Source organism: Poecilia formosa, unplaced genomic scaffold, assembly GCF_000485575.1.
Source record: "Poecilia formosa unplaced genomic scaffold, Poecilia_formosa-5.1.2 Scaffold107, whole genome shotgun sequence".
Taxonomy (NCBI): domain Eukaryota; kingdom Metazoa; phylum Chordata; class Actinopteri; order Cyprinodontiformes; family Poeciliidae; genus Poecilia; species Poecilia formosa.
In genome coordinates, this window is record NW_006800046.1 from 1,420,210 (window position 1) to 1,438,144 (window position 17,935).

At 39.4% G+C, this 17,935-nt stretch overlaps 1 protein-coding gene across 1 annotated transcript in view; it reads left to right on the forward strand.

Annotated features, from left to right (window-relative positions):
* csmd2 (CUB and Sushi multiple domains 2) overlaps window positions 1–17,935 on the forward strand; it is a 240,351-nt gene that overhangs the window by 14,454 nt on the left and 207,962 nt on the right. The window contains exon 2 of the mRNA XM_016675164.1: window positions 8,520–8,736. Coding sequence (XP_016530650.1) covers window positions 8,520–8,736 — 217 coding nt within the window. The remainder of the gene's footprint in view (window positions 1–8,519; window positions 8,737–17,935) is intronic.

Below are 17,935 nucleotides of genomic sequence, written 5' to 3' on the forward strand. Positions count from 1 at the left end.
ATCCCATCCAACCTTTCCCTATTCAGTCACCTTCATTCTCTGCTGCATTATCTCTTACTGCCCTGACATGTCCTTTCTCACATTCCAGCACTACTTGCTAACTTTTTCCCTACACGCATTAGATCCTCCAAATCTCTTTCTTCACATGCCCATACTTACCATCGGCCTCTACTCCTCTCTACCCCCCTCCCAAAGCCCTGTCTGTTTCGCTGTCCTTTACTCTCTTCCTGTCTGTTTCCTCCTCTTTCCCGCCTTAGTGCAGCAACAGTGACCGCCGATTTATCAAACTGTCAGGGCGCACTAGCTCTGCTCTGTACGCCCGCTGCTAAACAACTGTCTCTGCAAAGCAAACAATAGCAGCCACACAAAGCCTTGCGCGCACAGTGCATGTACAGGTAAAGTCCTGGAGTTCTGCCCGAGCAAGGTGACACCGTCTCTCTGTACGCTCACTTGGCAGCACGCGCACCAGACACGGCTGGAGCAAAGCGGACGCTGCCAGCGACACAGTGGGCTGGGCGCTGCACAACATATCTGTTGAACGTCCACAGACGTCGGGCATAAACAACATTGCGGTGAGCGCCAAGTAAACGGGACCACAAAAACATGCGGCGGGATAAAATATTAAACACTGAAATAAGACAGCAATTACCTTAATTGCTGAAGCAGCGTTTATGGTGCTACTCCATATTCATAATGACACACCTGTGCAAACATGAGCCAAGAAACTGTAACCTCCTACTTTGCTGGTGGTCTAGCAGGGGCTAAAACAGCACGGCCAGCAGTCTCTTTATGGGGGGGCTTTATGGTTTGTCAGCGGGGTCAACTGCTGGATGGGCTTTTCCCAGCAGATTTACACTGAGGAGCTTTAGAGTAGGTCACAGACTCCCAGCAGTTAATTTCATAATGCACCTTGGGCGAGGCTTAAATAATTCAACCAGGGCTGGAAGTGAAGGATCTACTTAATCAAAGGCTCTTGGCTTTCAAAGAATGGCAAGAATTACAGAGCCTCAGTTACCTCGCTTCTCATCCTTTGATGGTGAAATACTTTCAGGGCAAAGACTGAAGTTATGAAGATGTAATGCAGCACTCTTGTTATTGTTGCCAATTAGGAGCGTGGTCTCCAGCTCAAACATAAACACATGTTAAGTGAGCTCAGATAGGTAATGTAGAACTCAAACCGAAAGGGGTTTACAGAGAGGCCCTCGATTTTTATCAACTTGAGCAGAACCAGAATTTTGTCTGCCCTACTGTGTCTCACTCACACATGACCGTTTTCAGAGAGGATTAATTGCCATAGCAATAGAAAACAGAGGGAGCAGAGATGTAGAAAACTACAGAGATGGAGGAACACTGAGTTCCTGGAGAGGAGAGCAGAGCTTCCAGTTAGAGCTACAGAGATGCCACCTTACTACAGGAACACTTAGCACAGACAAGATGGCAGAAGAGCAAAGGAAGTAAGTTCCATGACTATGAAACTTGATGCACCTAAACTGACAGCCACTTTGGACTGTCAAAATAAGAGCAACACATACCCAACAAAATAAAACCCTTCCTTTTTTTCACAGCAGGTATTTGCTGTTTTGGGCATTATATGACTGGTTTAACCCATCCACTGTCACACAAGGGATTAGTGAGGCCTTTTTAAAATTAAGCTTACTGAGAATTTCAAAAATAAAAGCCTCAATATTCCTTTCAGGTCACTTGGAAAGCAAGGCTAAAATAAGGCTAAAATCCTTATGTTTTTTGAACAATAACAATATTTGTTGTTAATCTGTTGCTAAGAGATGAGCACGTTTTCTGGTAACGAAGTGCCACGAAGTAAATTAGCAGAATTTTACTTTTGCAATAAAATTACAACTGTAATTTTCTTGTGTCTAAGCAGATAAGCAGTATTTCAAAATAACTTATGTTTTATAAACAATAATACTATTTGTTATTAATTTGGTGTAAAGAGATGAGCTTTTTTAGTAACAAACTGTTACGAAGTATAAATCAGATTTTTACTTTGATATATTTACCACCAGTGACAAAAAGAAAACACAACATTTTCACTTTTCTGCCAAATTCACCAACTGCACAATTCTTGTTAAATAGCCAGTAGTGTAAGATAAGTAGTATTTCAAAAGAGCAGAAGTAATCCTTTGCTTTTTGAACAACATTGTTTGTTAATCTGTTGCTAAGAGATGAGCGTGTTTTCTGGTAACGAAGTGCCATGAAGTAAACAAATGATTTTTACTTTTGCAATTGAATTTTGCTATTGAATACACTGTAGCTTATTTTAGCATTAATGCTAATTTTTAGCATCAGAACGCTGGGTTCTAATCCAACGGGCACACTTTAGCAGGCCTCATTTAAATTTCTTGAGAAATTTTCTAGTTGATAAGCTGTTATCCTATTATTAAAAAGTGCCTTGCAAAACTTTTTTTTTTTGATGTGTTTGAAATTTCTATGCATTTTGTTGGCACTGATATTATGCACCAGTCAACACTGTTGTGTATATGTAATTTTAAAGGAAAGTATCTACCCAGAAATGAAAATCTGAGATTTGAGGGATGCATTTTCAATAGGGATGTAAAGATACCTGCAAATATTGGCTTGGTATGTATATTAATCAAGAAAAATAAATAAAATGTATTTATTGTCTTTAGTCAACAGCAAACAGATTTCTGAAATTAATCTGATTTCGTCGTTTTAAAAAAAAAATCTTAAAGTGGAAAAAATAGACATGATTCCATTTGGTTGGATTTTCATTAGTGAGTAAGTCAGTAGTCAGAGCAAAAGTTTGTATTGGTAGATGAGAATAGCCACTTGAAAACTATCAATGTTCATGTTTAGAATTTTTAAATAGAGTTTTTTTTTTCTAAAACCACATTGGAGTTGTTTTCAGGTTGCATCAGCCTAGCTTACCAGCTGCACCGGAATGTAGCATGAGCAGCTGTTCGGAAGTTCCCTCATTAGCGGAGATTCCTCCCACTGACCATCCCTTTCATGTGAAGAGTTCGGGCTAATTTGGTGGGACATCTTTCCTTCAGTACCGGTGATATTTACATTTCGCTTTTGTTTACTTAAGGTGAGTAATTCAGGCAGGTGCAGAACGAACTGTTAGCTTATTGCTGTTGAAAGCGAAAACGTTCTGGTTCGATCTACCCTTATTTATCCGTAGCGCATGAGAAACCTTAATGTTCCAAAATAGTAGTTTAGTGATAGCTGGGAATCTTCTCCGTTTTATTTTGGTGTCACTTTTTAAAGTTTCACATAAACATTATGTATAAATTAAGACATTTAAAACAAGGCTGTATTTGTTTGGTGCACGTGCTAACAAAAATACAAATTGGTAGATAATACGTGTGCCGTTAGTAATTTGTATTTTTGTTTATTTTAATTACCTTTTTCTTGTTCTATCACATAAAATCTCACTGAAATATATTATACAATCCCACTGAAATACACCGACTTTTGTGGCTTTATCCTAAAAATAAATACAAATGTAAGGAAGTTTAAGACAGGCAGTGCGAAGCACGCCTTCCGTGTTCACTATACTGCATCAACACACAAGCTTTAATCCTCTTTTAAAATGCCCTTTCCCTTTTGTTTCCTTTTTCAATTTGCACGCCCAGTAGCCATTGTAAGACAATTTATTTCTTCTCATGTTTCAATTTAATCATGAAACTTATTAATACCAACTAAGTTGCTTTGACCTTTGCAGCATTATAGTATTACCCAATGGACCCAACCACGTACAAGCTTCATAGTCAACCCTGACCTCCATCAGTGCCAACCACCAGGCTGAGCCATTGATTGGCATTTGTCTGACAGAGGCTTTGTAATGAAAGAGATGATGAGGGGATTATTGACCAGACTGTGTTTATGAAAATCAGCTGCGAGAGGTGGATGTGAGGCTTTACCTGGATATTGGTATTGACCTGATTGTAATTGCTGGGTGGAGACCCGCTTGCAGAGCCTATTCAACGTCTTTAATGAAAAATCAGATGGCAATTGCTCTCAATTAGAACTTTTTTTTGTTTGTTTTTGTTCTTTTCTTTAATTACTGATTTAAAAATTACGATTGAGAATAAAAACAAGGAGGGGTCATTAGAGTAAGTGCTGCAGTGTTTAGTTCTTTTCTCTGCGTTTTTGAGGAGGGGATAATCTGGTGATGTCTGCCGCTTTTATTTGACTTCACATCACCTTCCGTTTTTATTTTTTCCAACAATGCAACAAGTTGCCTAAATATATTAATGTTGTCAGAGTTCAAGCACTTGCACATTAGCATCTTTTGGAAGATGTCAACCAGATATGAAGATCTGGAAAGTGACGGCTTAGTGGCTACTGTCGACTTTTTTTGTTTTTTTCTTCGCTGAGACATGCCCCCAGGAGTCAACAGCACTGTGATGGATATACTCTGACTCGAGATGATATTATCCTTATGCTGCTGCTTGTGATGTCATGCTGAAACCCCATCCACTCGTCATCCTCCCAGTAGTGTATTGTCATTACAATTTTTTTGCTTTACTTGCAACCAAAAGATAATATTATTTTGTTTGTGTGTGTGTGCGTGTGTGTCACAACATGTTTTCCAGCTGCAAGTTAGAATTGACAAATGGCCTGATGTGCCTTCCCTCAAATGATAAAAGCCTCGAATAAAGCTGGGACAACAAATGCCGAATTTGCTTGTGTGCCTAACCAGGGATTAACCATGTCCATGCTTAATTTGTGGCTCTTTTCTTCTCATTTGCTTTTTTTTTTCTTCTTCTTAAAGAAAATATTTATTTCAGTTGTAAGTAATTCTCAGATGATTGTTTTTCTTGTCATCTTGTTTTTATGCCTGCTGTCTTAGTACCTGGTAATCCATGCAGGTGTGTGAGACATGAAAAACATTTCGGAGAAGAAAGTTTGGATGGATTCAGAGCTGCGGGGATTGAGCTAGCCATTAGAGACTGTGGACAAAGTAGCGCAAGTTCTCTTAAGTTTCTCAGGAAATAAATTAAGTGGAATGACTTTTCCCCCCAAAGTAGTCTCAGATGAACATATTTTATTTAATATTTAATTTATGCTGTCTTTTAGTCGATCATTTGCATTGTGTTTGAGCACATTTCTTTCACAGACATGGCTCTATGGTATTCGTAACAAATGCATACAATTTCAACAGGCTAAGATGGTAAATGTTCAAAAGAGAAGATCTATCTAGCACAATAATAACTTAAATGGCAGAGGAGCCATCAATAAGGAGGTCTGCCCAAAGGAATTACACTTCACTTAGACTACTGTATTTATTTTTTTTACCTATTCAAATACATTGCCTTGCAAATAATTCATTCCATTTGTTTCACATGCCCAAATATGAAGGGGGAGGGAAAGGACATTTCGTTTAAGACACTGCAGCAGTCTATTTATAGTTGATTTTTTATAACTAAATACTTTATAGAAGCAGTTTTTGTAGATCCTCTAGACTTGGATATATGCTGATTCCTCTCTTAAAATGGCTCAAGAATGGATGAAGAGTATCTGTAAAAATCCATTTTCATGTTGCGTGTTCTTAACGCAGTGGTTCTTAACCTGGGTTCTGTCGAACCCCAGGGGTTCGACGTAGCCTCTGCCGCGGAGGTAAATACACACTTGTGTAAAGTCGTGACGCCCCGCTTTGCCATCACTTGCTGCAAAGGATCACGTTACATTGCTTAGCCAATCAGTGCTGCGGAGGAGCACTGATTGAAGGAGCTCCACTCTCAGCATGGATTTGAACTTGTCTTTAATTACTTCAGCAAAGCTCACCGTTTTTACCAAATTCTGTAGCTTTCGGTGTACTTTTAAATCTGCTCCTTAGTCGTATCTTTTCGGGGTTGCTACTGCCTCTAGTGGTGTGGGGGTGGTAACGCAACTAATATAATTACATTACTAAATCAGAATACCGCAAAGTCTTTATTATTTATTATACATTTTTCATTATCTTAAAAATGTAGAGCTAATTAAATAATCTAGACAAAACAAGTGGTTCCAGTTTCTCTCGATGGCCAACCTGTTGAAACTGTGGCAAATTTGGGTCGTTCCTGGACAGTCAGCTCAACTTTGCTGAAAACACTGACTATATTTTGAAGAACTGTTCTCAGAGACTCTATCTTTTAAGACTTAGTTATCATGGGTTGACCCAATTAGACTCTGGTTGGGGCACCCCTATGTCTTGAATTTGGGGGGGGGGGGATCATATTTTATTTATCACTACAGAAGGGTTCAGTGAATCCGCATATGAAACTGGTGGGTTCGGTACCTCAAAAAAGCTTAAGAACCACTGTCTTCACTGTATTAAGGTACAAACTGTACAATCTTGCGGTGAATGCTTTGATCTAAGCCATGCCATTGTAGCTCTATCTGTAATTCCAGGAATGTAAAGTTCTGCAACCACTTTCAAGTTTTTTAAAGCCTTTAATTAGTTTTCCTCCATTGTTGCCCTGTGTTTAGCTCTATCCATGATAACCAGGTTCCATGCGATTGCTGAATAGAAACTTCCCTTTAGCATTTTTTCTTCCAACTAAGGCCAGCTTTTTGGAGAACATGATTAACAGAAGTACCATCAACAGTTGCCGGCACCTGAGCCTCGGTATCTGCAGTTGGTTCAGAGTTACTATGACCTTCTTAAGTGGTTCCCTGATTTAATTCAAGATTCTCTTTGTACTGATATACAATTTTTTCCCCCCATTGCACTAGGTTAAAAACCGCTCCCAAAATTATTACTTGATACTATAATTTCTTGGACTGTTTAATTTTGCTAGGAATGCAGTTGTTTCAGAAAAGGGATTGATCGGTGCTATAAGACGTTAAAAGCTTGAAATATAGTTTTATAACCAAACTCTGCATTAAACCGCTCTATTAATTTATTCCTGGCCTGCCAGCTGTGTTCCTTGGTTGTGATGATGCTGCGTGTTCACTAATGATCTCTGACAAACCTCTGAGGATTTCACAGAGCAGCTGTATTTACTAACATTATCTCACACATAGTTAGACTACTACTTCAGTGACTTCTGAGGGCTTACGCTGGATTTTTGTTGTGAGATATCTGAGAAATGGGGACTGAAAACACATGCACACTTTTCAAATGTTCTTTTTGAAAAAAAAAAAAAAGTGTAACATTTTTCTCAATCTTCCCAATTAATGAACTACTTTGTGATCATCAATTAATTGAAATCCCAAATTAATGCGTCATTATTGGAAAACAACAAAATGGAAAATTCCTGGAAGGGCTTGAATACATTTGCAAAAAAACTGTAACCTTTGCAAAGTGACCTTGAGTGTTATGAAAGGCAATTCTAAATAACTTTTATTGTTGACCTCTATTCATCCATTCACTGTACTTGGTCTGTCTTTCTAGGTTTAGCGAGAAGCAATTCATTCTCTGTGATATTGGTGCTAAACAATAATTTCTAAAGGACTAAACAACTGACTGCATTAACCATGTTTTTTTTAGAATGCCGATTGTATAGGTAATAATTATACTCTAAACTATAGCAAGACTGCAGTTTTATTATGTTTTCTATCTAATTAAAACAAAAATAAAACGTACATCCTGTGAATAAATGGAACCCACGTGAGGGTGCTTGTCTGCACAGGCGGCTTTTCTGCAGCTTGTATGAGAATGCAACAGTCCTGCTGCCAGTCTCTCAAAATCAGATTGTATCCTCTCTTCACTTGTCGGTAACAGACTGACAGCTGACTGCTCACATTTTGCTACTGAGGAGATTTATACTAGTTTTTTTTTCTTATTTCAGTCCGCTCTGCTTACGAGAGATAACCATCGCTACCAAAAACATGATATCACATCACTGCAGCATCAGTTAGGGAGCGATACCTAAGCACTCTTATTCATTTGTTCCCTCACAGTAAAGCGTTCACATAACATGGAGACTTGCACAAAATATAAAACACCGTTCGCACAGTAAAACATTATTTCCTCCCGCAGCTAAATCCATGAAGATGGAACGCATAGACACAGAATTCCCATTTTACGTACCCACCTCTGATAGATGGCAACATGTACTATTAAAATTTCATTGCGTACAACCTGATTGGGGGTGGGGGAGGGAGAAATCACGAGGTGACATCAATTAAAAAGGCACTCAAGTGTGTCTCTCCACATCCTCTCCTCCCCCTTGTCTTCTCTGCTTGAGCAACTGTATGTCTTACATTAATATGGGAACCAGTTATTAATGTGGTGCCAGGCCCGGTGACTGAACATGCGTGTGACGGTAGAAGTGGTAAAGAGGTAAGGAAAAGCAGTGGAGACGGTGAGCCATTTAGCACAACAATATTAATAGCTCATGCTACAAGCTGTGGGTGATAATGGATGTTGCAGCACTTGGTCCAAACAGTTTGACTGTGGGTGTGCATTTCTCTAATTTTCTTTCTTCAAAGTATGTTGGCGTAGGCATAAGAAAAGAAAATCATCTTCACTGTACCTGTCCTAGCATGCCCTCTGGTCTTTTTTTTTTTTTAACAGTCGTCTTTTGTTTTTCTTCTTCTCTCTGCAGCTCAGAACTGCAGTTATACTCTACACAGTCCCAATGGGACGATAGAGAGTCCTGGATACCCTTACGGTTATCCAAACTATGCCAACTGTACGTGGGTCATTGTGGGAGCGGATCATAACCGGATACAGCTGGTGTTTCAAGGCTTCGCCCTGGAGGAGGATTTTGACATCCTGTCTGTTTATGATGGGCCGCCAAGCCCAGGGAACCTGCGAACAAGGTAAGCATGCCATCAAAGTTTATTACATGTGCTCGTGTTTCATGCAAGCTTTGACAAACGTTGATCTTATGATTACGTGACGCTGTGTCAACTCGACGGCATACTTTGCTGTCACCTTTAGTCAAAGCTGTAGATGCATCATAAAAATGGATGTAACTAAAACTGCTCCAGGTGTTTTGGGAGCAACATTTTTAGTGACTAATCCCACACTGACTCTGTGACATATTCAAGGCGATTCACTGGATTTTTTGCTTCAGAGCTGTAGGCACTTGGGTGTGAGCACAAAAACATTTTGTGAGCCAACATTCACACACTCGGATAGCAGTATCAAATTTCCAACCCAGAGAGATTATACCAAAATATGAGGTTGGTATTGCTATGTTTACATGTTTGATACCGTATACTATGACAAGGTATGTGGTCTCCACCACTACTGGTGGTCCACCGTCTTAAAAGTTGACTGGAAATTTAAAAATATTAGATAATTATGGGTTATTGGTAGACATTGTTGATAATACCTAAACACAAACAATAAGTCTTAAAAAAAAATCAAAAATAAAACCATACAGTTAAAATAAATAATATAGATTTTCTACACTGGTTAAATCCTTATCAAGTCTTCACCCAGTGATTCTTAAAACAAGACATGTAATGCTGGTAACGTTTAAAAGCAAAAAAACAAGACAGAAAAACTTTAAGTATATGTATCTGTAACTAAATATTAGAGTACAGAATCAAGTGGTTGTTGTATATATTTTTATATTTTTTTGCTATGTCCTACAGTTTTGTTTGGTATCGTATGCCATTTGATGCAGTATCTGATTTTGCTGGCTGTGATCGGATGTTATTTATCCAAGCAAATGCAGTATTGGCAAGGAATGCTCTAAGTGGATGGAGAAGACTCGTCTGTGATTGGCTGGTGGTGTGATTCATGTACATAAGCTTCATCAAGTTGCAAACTCGGACACAGAGCCGAGCATGTGCCAAAACAAGCATGTGTGTGAAATTTAAATGTGCATACCATCCATTGTTCTATGAAACTCGGGCCTTTTTGAGACAAAAAGGAATGATATTCATTGCACCGATTCCTTGTTGACCTTCTACTGTCTCTGCTTGCTTCGTATCCCTGCCACCTCTTCTCATCCCCTTCCACATCCCGAGTCTCTCATTTTGAGCCAGTGATGCCTTGGCTGCACCTCCCCACAGAAAAGAAATGAAAGTGGGAAGAAAATCCATTATGGATTGCTTCTGGTTTGTCCTCCTCAGCCGTTTTCTTGTTTGGACCTCTGGGCCTTGTTTAGTATGCTCCAGCGGGACTTAGGGAAACTCTCTGCGCTTTGGATAAAAGGGAGAAGAAGAAATGAAGAGTGGACTTGAAAGCTGAAGGAAAAGGGGGTTCATAGAAGAAAGGAGAAAAAAAATAGACCAAAAGGAGATAGACGTAAAAACACAGTAAAGGGATCACAGATTGGTTTTAGATTTTACCAGCTTTCCTTGGCAAGTTTCTTTTTTAAATGAGACCTTCTGTGAAAAAGAAAAACTTCCAACTTCATCTCTGTTTGAGCTTTGACAGTCTGAAAATTTGCTAGGATGTCTCTCTCTTTTGGTGGCAGCAGTCTGACTGAACTAGCAGGGATATTTTCACTAACAAACATCCCAGCTGAAACCTCACCGACCTCCAAAAACACGCACACACAAAGATGTAAAACTGATAATTCATCCATCTTTTTCCTCTCATCTCTCAGTTGTCAGAAGTAATTTTCCTTCCATCTTTCTTGCTGCTCTTCTTTCAATTTCTTTTTCACATTTCATTTACGTTCAGTTTTTTTTTTCAGTATCTCATCTTCTTTTAGTATTTTCCAATTTATGCCTTTTTTATTCCTTTTATGTGTACTATGTGGTAGGTTGTGGAGCTTGGAAATTTTTCTTTAATCTTGAACAATCATCAAAAATGTGTACTTTTTTTTTAACCCTACTTCAAATGGTGAAACTTGATTCATGGCAGTCACATTCCTGTAGACTTCTTTATCCAATCCACTCATGCATTCTTTACTGTCCCCCCCCCAAAAAAAAATCTACGAAAATATTATCTGGATAACTGCTTAGAAGAAATTAGCCAAACGTGTGTTTCTCTACATGTATACACCCCAGGGTGTGTTTGTGGGTGCAGATGCTTTATGAGTCACAGTCTCTACTTTAGATAAGCATATGTGAGTCAGTCTGATGGTGCAGCACTTCATTACGCTGTTGATCAAAACCGACGTCTGGAAAGAAGACAGAAAATACGATGGCAGCTCCTCTGAATAGACGAGGGGAAAAATACTTGTTGATGGGATTCCTAGATTGCCAGCACAAGCTGCTGCTCGGCTCTTTGATCGCTGATAATTAAAGACAGCATTTATCTCCAGAGACGGTGTGGTGATTCGGTGCATCACCGGCAGGTTTGGGACCTTTTGAGGCAGCTTTGCACACGGCGGCGCAGAAGCACAGCAGAACAAAAGCCAAAAGGAAAGGAGTCTGCAAAGCTTGAAGACAGAGTTTGAAAAAAGATTAGAATGAAAATAGAAATATTTGTCCTGATGTGATAGCTAGAATTAGGGAGGAGAACTCTATCAAATGTATTTCTAAACTCTGTTTGGAATTTCTTTCTTAGATGAATACAGTTCTGGGTGAAAACTTATATCCACTCATTATGGAAGGAGTGACATTTCAAATTTTATTAACTTATATAAACATTTCCTTTCCCAGGGTGGGATAAAATCATACAATACACACACACACACACACACACAAAAGGGCTAAGAAGGTGACGGAACAATTTAGAGGTCCTCTTAAGGCTTTATTATTATTTCAACCGTGTTGTGTAATACACCTGAGCTGGTAGTCAGGAGCACCACATGGAGCTGTTCTCTTGCCATCCCTTTTCACTTTGTGCATCTCTAACTTTGAGTAAAAAACACACTCCTGTCATTTGCAGAATCACTTTGTCAAGACGCTGAGCATAGAGAGCTGGTGGGTCACTTTGTGGCACGGTGTAGAAACAACCATCTCATCTTGAATGTGAACAAATTCAAGGAGATGATTGTTGCTTGCAAGAGTAATGTATTCCCCCATGACAGAAAGACTATTTCCGTGTTTCTGTTGTTGCAACTAGACCAGAGTTGCAATAATAAAGTTGTCTACAAGAAAGGACAGAGCAGGCATCTTGAAGACGTTTTGGTCCTTCATTGTTTGCAGTGAGATAAATCTGTGGAGGGTACACTGTCTTCTGCTATCATCTAATGGGACAGCGGCATCAGAGCCAGGAACTTAAAAAGGCTAAACAAGCCGATAAAGAAAGTTGCTTCTGTTCTGGGGACTAATCTGGACTATCTGGAGATTGTGAAAACATGGGTTCTTTTTAAAATGGGGAAACTCTCCTCCTTCAGCCATCATATAACTTGCAGAGCAATAGTTGTGCGAGTGGGAAGGGGTCATGTTGCTACAGTTGCATGACTGTAATTTTTTATACCTTATGATTGTAGTGTAGTTTTCCAATGGGAAAATATTATTGGGTTGGCTTGCCAGCCTGCATACTCTGCCATTTTCTAAAGGTTGCTTTAAATGTTTACAAAAATGTCATTTGAGAAAAATAATGGGTGACTTTGCAAAAATTACATGGACCACATGCATTGTGGGTATGGAAAGGCATGCAAACTCACAAGTAGTTTCTTTCCCTATTAAAATGACATGTAACATGTCTGACCAAGTATTTAGCAGAGCTTGTAAAATTGACAGTAGTCAAAGAGGACATGTGATGGCTAAGGCGAAATTCAACTTGACTTTAGGAGCGTAACTTTAACCAGTTCACTGGCTGCCACTGTGGGAGAGAGTACATGTTTTTTAGCATGTCAAAAAAAGCAAGATTTTTTTTTCTCACTTTTTGTGTCACATTTCACCTTGTAGCTGCCAGTCAGGGTACACTAAGTACATCTCAGTGCAGGAGAAAAGCTGCTGGGGTGTGCAAAGTCGTCCCTCTCCACATGCCTTCCTCTCACTGATGGAGTGATGGAACAGAGGGGCTTATAGCCCGGTGGTCTGAGACACGTGGGGTTAGTTGGGGAGAGGCGCAGGCGTGAAGGGGGACTGATTTTCAGCCTGGAGGCAGGATTGGACCTAAATAAGGAACACTAGTGCATAGTGGTGGGAGTGGTGCTAACGCAACAGCTAGCCCATGGGGCTGCGAGGGAAGGAATTTCACCGCACACATGTATTTCTATGTGTTCTGTGTGTTTGTGCAAATGTGTGTGCAGGGGCACAATTGCAGTGTGTTTTCTCGGTGGGTTCCTACCTAAAAGTGATGTGGAGGGAGGGTTACAGTTAACAGCCCATTACGTGAAGCCGCTTGATTCTCGGCTAAACCAAGGTTTGTTGTGATTCACATAAAACGAACCCGACACTCAACTGCACACGTGCTTTTAAGGACTAAATACATGGCATTGGGCTGGAAAAGTGTTACTTCTGTGCTTTTTTAGACACTCAAACATTTTTCTGTTCTCAGCACAGCATTTTTCCCACATTATTCCAGCTGCTCGCATAAAAATATATGGTTGTTTAATATTTTATGGCCCTTACATTTGGCTTAAGATCAGCGCTACAGTATTATTTTATCACATCTGAGTTAAAGCTAGTCATCTCCCGGGGGGGGTTCTCCATAGTAGTTACTGTTAGCACGGAGCATCCACTGCTTCATCTTTTATCTCTGCTGGCATTTGGAGAGCTAGAGTCTATCTGTAGTTCATGCTGAGTGTGTGAATGACTTAGTCGGTGAGTCATGCTTGTAAAGAGCTACAGTTCGCGGGTCAGGGTGAAAATGGGTGACGTGCAGTGGCACCTCCCTTTTGAAGACTCGCCTGTAGCAATAATTCTTCTGCTGTGAAGGCCTCTGGCATCAATCTCTCAATACGTAAACTCTGGAATGTGATAGGAGCATGTGAGGACTCTTATTTATTGAAAGTGTGTTTGCGTATTCGTCCCCCACTTTGTCTGTTCATTGTGCTGCTGCGAGAGGACTGCGTAAGGAAAATACATCTAAATCAAGAAGTGGGGTCCTTGATTCCCAGTGTCAGAGACGTATCACCTGAAGGTTGCGTAGGTTTATTAGTTTGCAGTGCTCATGATTATTCAGGCAATCCAGATGGACGTATAGACAGATGCGTTCGCACATCCCGCAGCATGTGTAAGCACATTCATTAATGCATGGACACACACAAACGCGCACTCCCACAAGGGCGCACAATTTTGAATTTATGGCTCCTTTGAGTCTGGGCTGTTAATGGGAAGACTGCCACTTATCAATGCCAGATTTAACGACAGACTGCTAAAAACAGGACGAAGAGTGATAGTTTGTTTTTCATCATCTTCCCACAGGAGAAAAAGTAAAACGATGCCCAGATTTATAACCTCCACTCACCTGTAAGGCAGAATTATTAGGCCCAGCAACCCCGGATTAGAGAAATAATCAAATAGAAGCCTGTAAATTTATACACAGCACCCTTTGTATTACTCATTGTGTGGCATCGCTATCGACTTTTTCCAATTTCAAGGCCTATCAATACACAACTCAGAATGCACTGTTTTTTTTCTGTCAAAAGTCAAAATCAAACCAAGCAGTGCACCCCATAAAATGAGCCATTTTAACCCTCCCCCTCGGCTTGGGTTCATATTCACTTAGATCAATTACAGCAATTTTTGGAGGGTAGCCACTTAAGCCATTTAGGCTTTTACTGATGAAAATGTAACCATTTAAAACGCAGATGTAATTATCCTCCTTTAGAACTCACTGTTCAAATTTGATCCTTTCTGAGCTCTAAAAAAAAAAGAACGTAATTATATGTTTCACTTTGTACAGGTCCACTGGCATATTTTTTGAAGAATTTCTTTTATGTAGATTTTTAGCTTTAACCTAAAGTAACCGTTCCGACTTGTACAATTTAATTCTAAGCTACATAATGACTCCATCAATAGCATCAATAGTCCTATTTAATAAAGGGTGGTCACCGGAGGCTGTTTTTCTGATCGACATGCAGTGCCTCGCAAAGTTTGTATTCAGACACCTTGAAGTTTGCCATATTACAACCGTGAATGTTGTTTTATGCTTTGAGGAATTACTTGACAGATAAATAAAATGCAGTGAATGATTGAGCAGCTGAAGGAAAATATGTGGCTTTCAAAATGCTTAAGGTGTTGGCTGTTGGTTCTGAAATCTTTTTATTCAGGGGATGAATACCAATACTGCAATCTTATAAATTTAGAAACAGATTTGCACAGTTTGTTTCCATATCTTCAGATAATCCTGTGGTGATTTCTTCCAGCTTGGGTTATCTGTGATGTGTATAGGGACGCATGTTTGTTTTTCTACAGTCGTGTGTTGATCATTGACTTCATCATTTTCGTTTTTTTCTGCTTTCTCTTCTTCATCCCTGGGAGACACAGAAGCATGGCGGTCTAATTACTCCCCCAAACACCTTGCAAATCTGATCATGGATACAACACATTATATTTAGCACACACACCAGCACACACGCACAATAGCTGCCCTGTGCCAAACGGATTTTTCTAGCTTGTAATTAAACACTTACTGCACGTGACCATTTGCACTTGTGCTTATTTAGCTGTTGAGAAATCAGAGGTTAACTGTGTCGTTCCCGTCCTAAACATTCCGTCATTGATTCTGTCATTAATGATGGTAATAAGTGAGATGAATATACATACAGTGCAGTGAAGGGATGCTGAAGACTTAATTAGAACACATTGTTCAGGACTTCAAACCAGAAAGGCACATAATTAGGAGACAGGCATTAATATTAAGACCTGCAGACAGAGAGCAACCAAAGCAGAAATCTGAGTATCTGTGTGCTACTGTTACTAATTCCAGATCCAGGGTGTTATTCAGGATACTCATGCGCACGCACACACACACACACACACACACATACATGTATACACTCACACACACGCATACACATGCACGCATATTTCTATTTGCATGCAAGACCAACACCCTCTTCCTCCTCCTACTCTCTCTTCCCTCTCCATCTTCTTCCTTCTGCTGCTCTTTGATCATCCTTCCCACCGGAGTAAAAGAAGAGTGATGGGTAGGAAGTCATTGGAATTGGTAGGGAGCTCCATCGGTCACTGTGTCCCTTTTAGCTCTGCTGGCTAATTAGATCTCCCACGCAATCTTGTTTTGGGCTTTATTGGTTGGGTTCCTTTGCAGTGGGAACCACAGAGGATCACAACAATGGAGAAACAAGTGTATATGATGTAAATTCGAGTAAATATTCATAAGGTATTTATAATAAGCCGTCGCTTAAATTTTATAATTTATGTTGGAATAATCCATCATGACTTGCGCAGACACCCACATTCCTTATTTACTGAATCATTCATGAGCAACTAACACTGCGACTAATGCTTTTGGAAGATTTATTAAGGAATATTACACTTTTTGTCTGAGTAGACTTCTGATAGACTCAGAAACCTGGCTGCAAATATTTGCTTTTATTACAACGCATCAGAAAAACTGACAGGATATAGCATCATCATATTTGGCTGATGCTGGAGACATTTAGGTTTTCCACTCAACTCAAATAATTTATTTGTGAGCCATGGTTTACCTTATTGCTTCAAATAGACTTTCTGTCCAAACTGCTTCCTTGAAATGAATGTTAAATGAAACAAAATGCATTAAATGCCAGATCTTATGATCTTCAGGATGGGTAATTGATCGGTTCATTGTATTTCATTTCTAATCTTTAAGCATAAAGGGGGTGTATATTATTTTTATTACAACACAAGTGAAAGATGTTTGTGTTTGTACACACATCTGTACATGGTTAACACAGGAAAATAATAATAATAGAGTTGAATCTGCACACAAAAAAAGCTGACTTGTGAAGGATAATGTTGTAGGAGATTTTAATACAAGTTATTTTGCAAATTAAATGTAGACCGTTTTTCTGTTCCTTAAATACTATCCACTCCCATATCAAATATTTGCCTTTGGCTCTGTGTAGGATAAAATGTTGTTTTGTGGGAATGTTAACTCCGTCAATATAAATTGCCCTGCTGCTGCTCTATAAAGAAGAGGGCAGGAGGGAGGATTAGTCAGAGATGGAGCAAAAGCAAAAGCATCAACTTGTGAATAAAGGATTTGGCCTTTTCTCCACGAAGAGGCAAATTGGCAGCATTTCATAGAGCATGCACTCTGCTGTCGCCCAAGTGTAGACTGTATTTTGGGATTTGTTTATTTCATCCATTTACTGATATGTCCGTCATGTCATATGCACACTAGTACTTTCTCAACCTTGTGTGCCTAACGCATGAAAAAATTTGATGCTTGCCAGGATAAGTCTTTTTATCTCTTCACAGTGCTTTGTGTAACTACTTTATTTACCAATGCAATAAAATATTTGGTAATTTGAGCTGAGAGAAGACAAGTTAAGAAACTAAATTCAATTTAATTCCAAAATACTTTATTAATGCTGCAGTAAGTACCTTCTATAATTTTTTTTTTTTTTTACATATTTGTTAATACTGCCACTGTTGATCTTCTCCACCTCAGAAATGCATCGCTCCTGGTCAGAAACAACCAATCAGAGCCAGGAGGAAGGTCTTAGCGATGTTGGTTGTGCTCTGGTTGCTATGGTTATGCATCATAAAAATGCTCTGAAGTTAAAGAGCATCAGCAAAAATCCTTCAGCTGCAAAGTTGAACATTTTGGAAGGAGTACATGATGCAGCTCACATCTGGCATAAAAGTCACTGTATTTTCAGAATAAGACATGATGTCGACGTGTTGGTAAAGGAGAATTCCTGGCCATCAGTTTGTGACATTAACCTCTAGCACACTCGGGTTACTCAGCAAGACATTGATCTAGAAGCAAGCTAGCAAGTTCACCTCTGAATGACTCAAAACAACCAAAATGAAGAGCGTTCCAAAATTCCTTCACAGCGATGCAAAAGATTAATTAATGGCCATTTTTAGGTGGCACAACCATTTATTATGTATGTGAGGGAGTCAATTTGTCTCGCAGGAGCAGCTTGGTTTAGACAGTTCTTTCCTTAATAAATGAAGTAATCATAGGAAAACTGCATTTTGTATCCTTGTCCACTTGTGTGTGTTTATAATATTCTAAAACAACCAAAGGATGACAAAC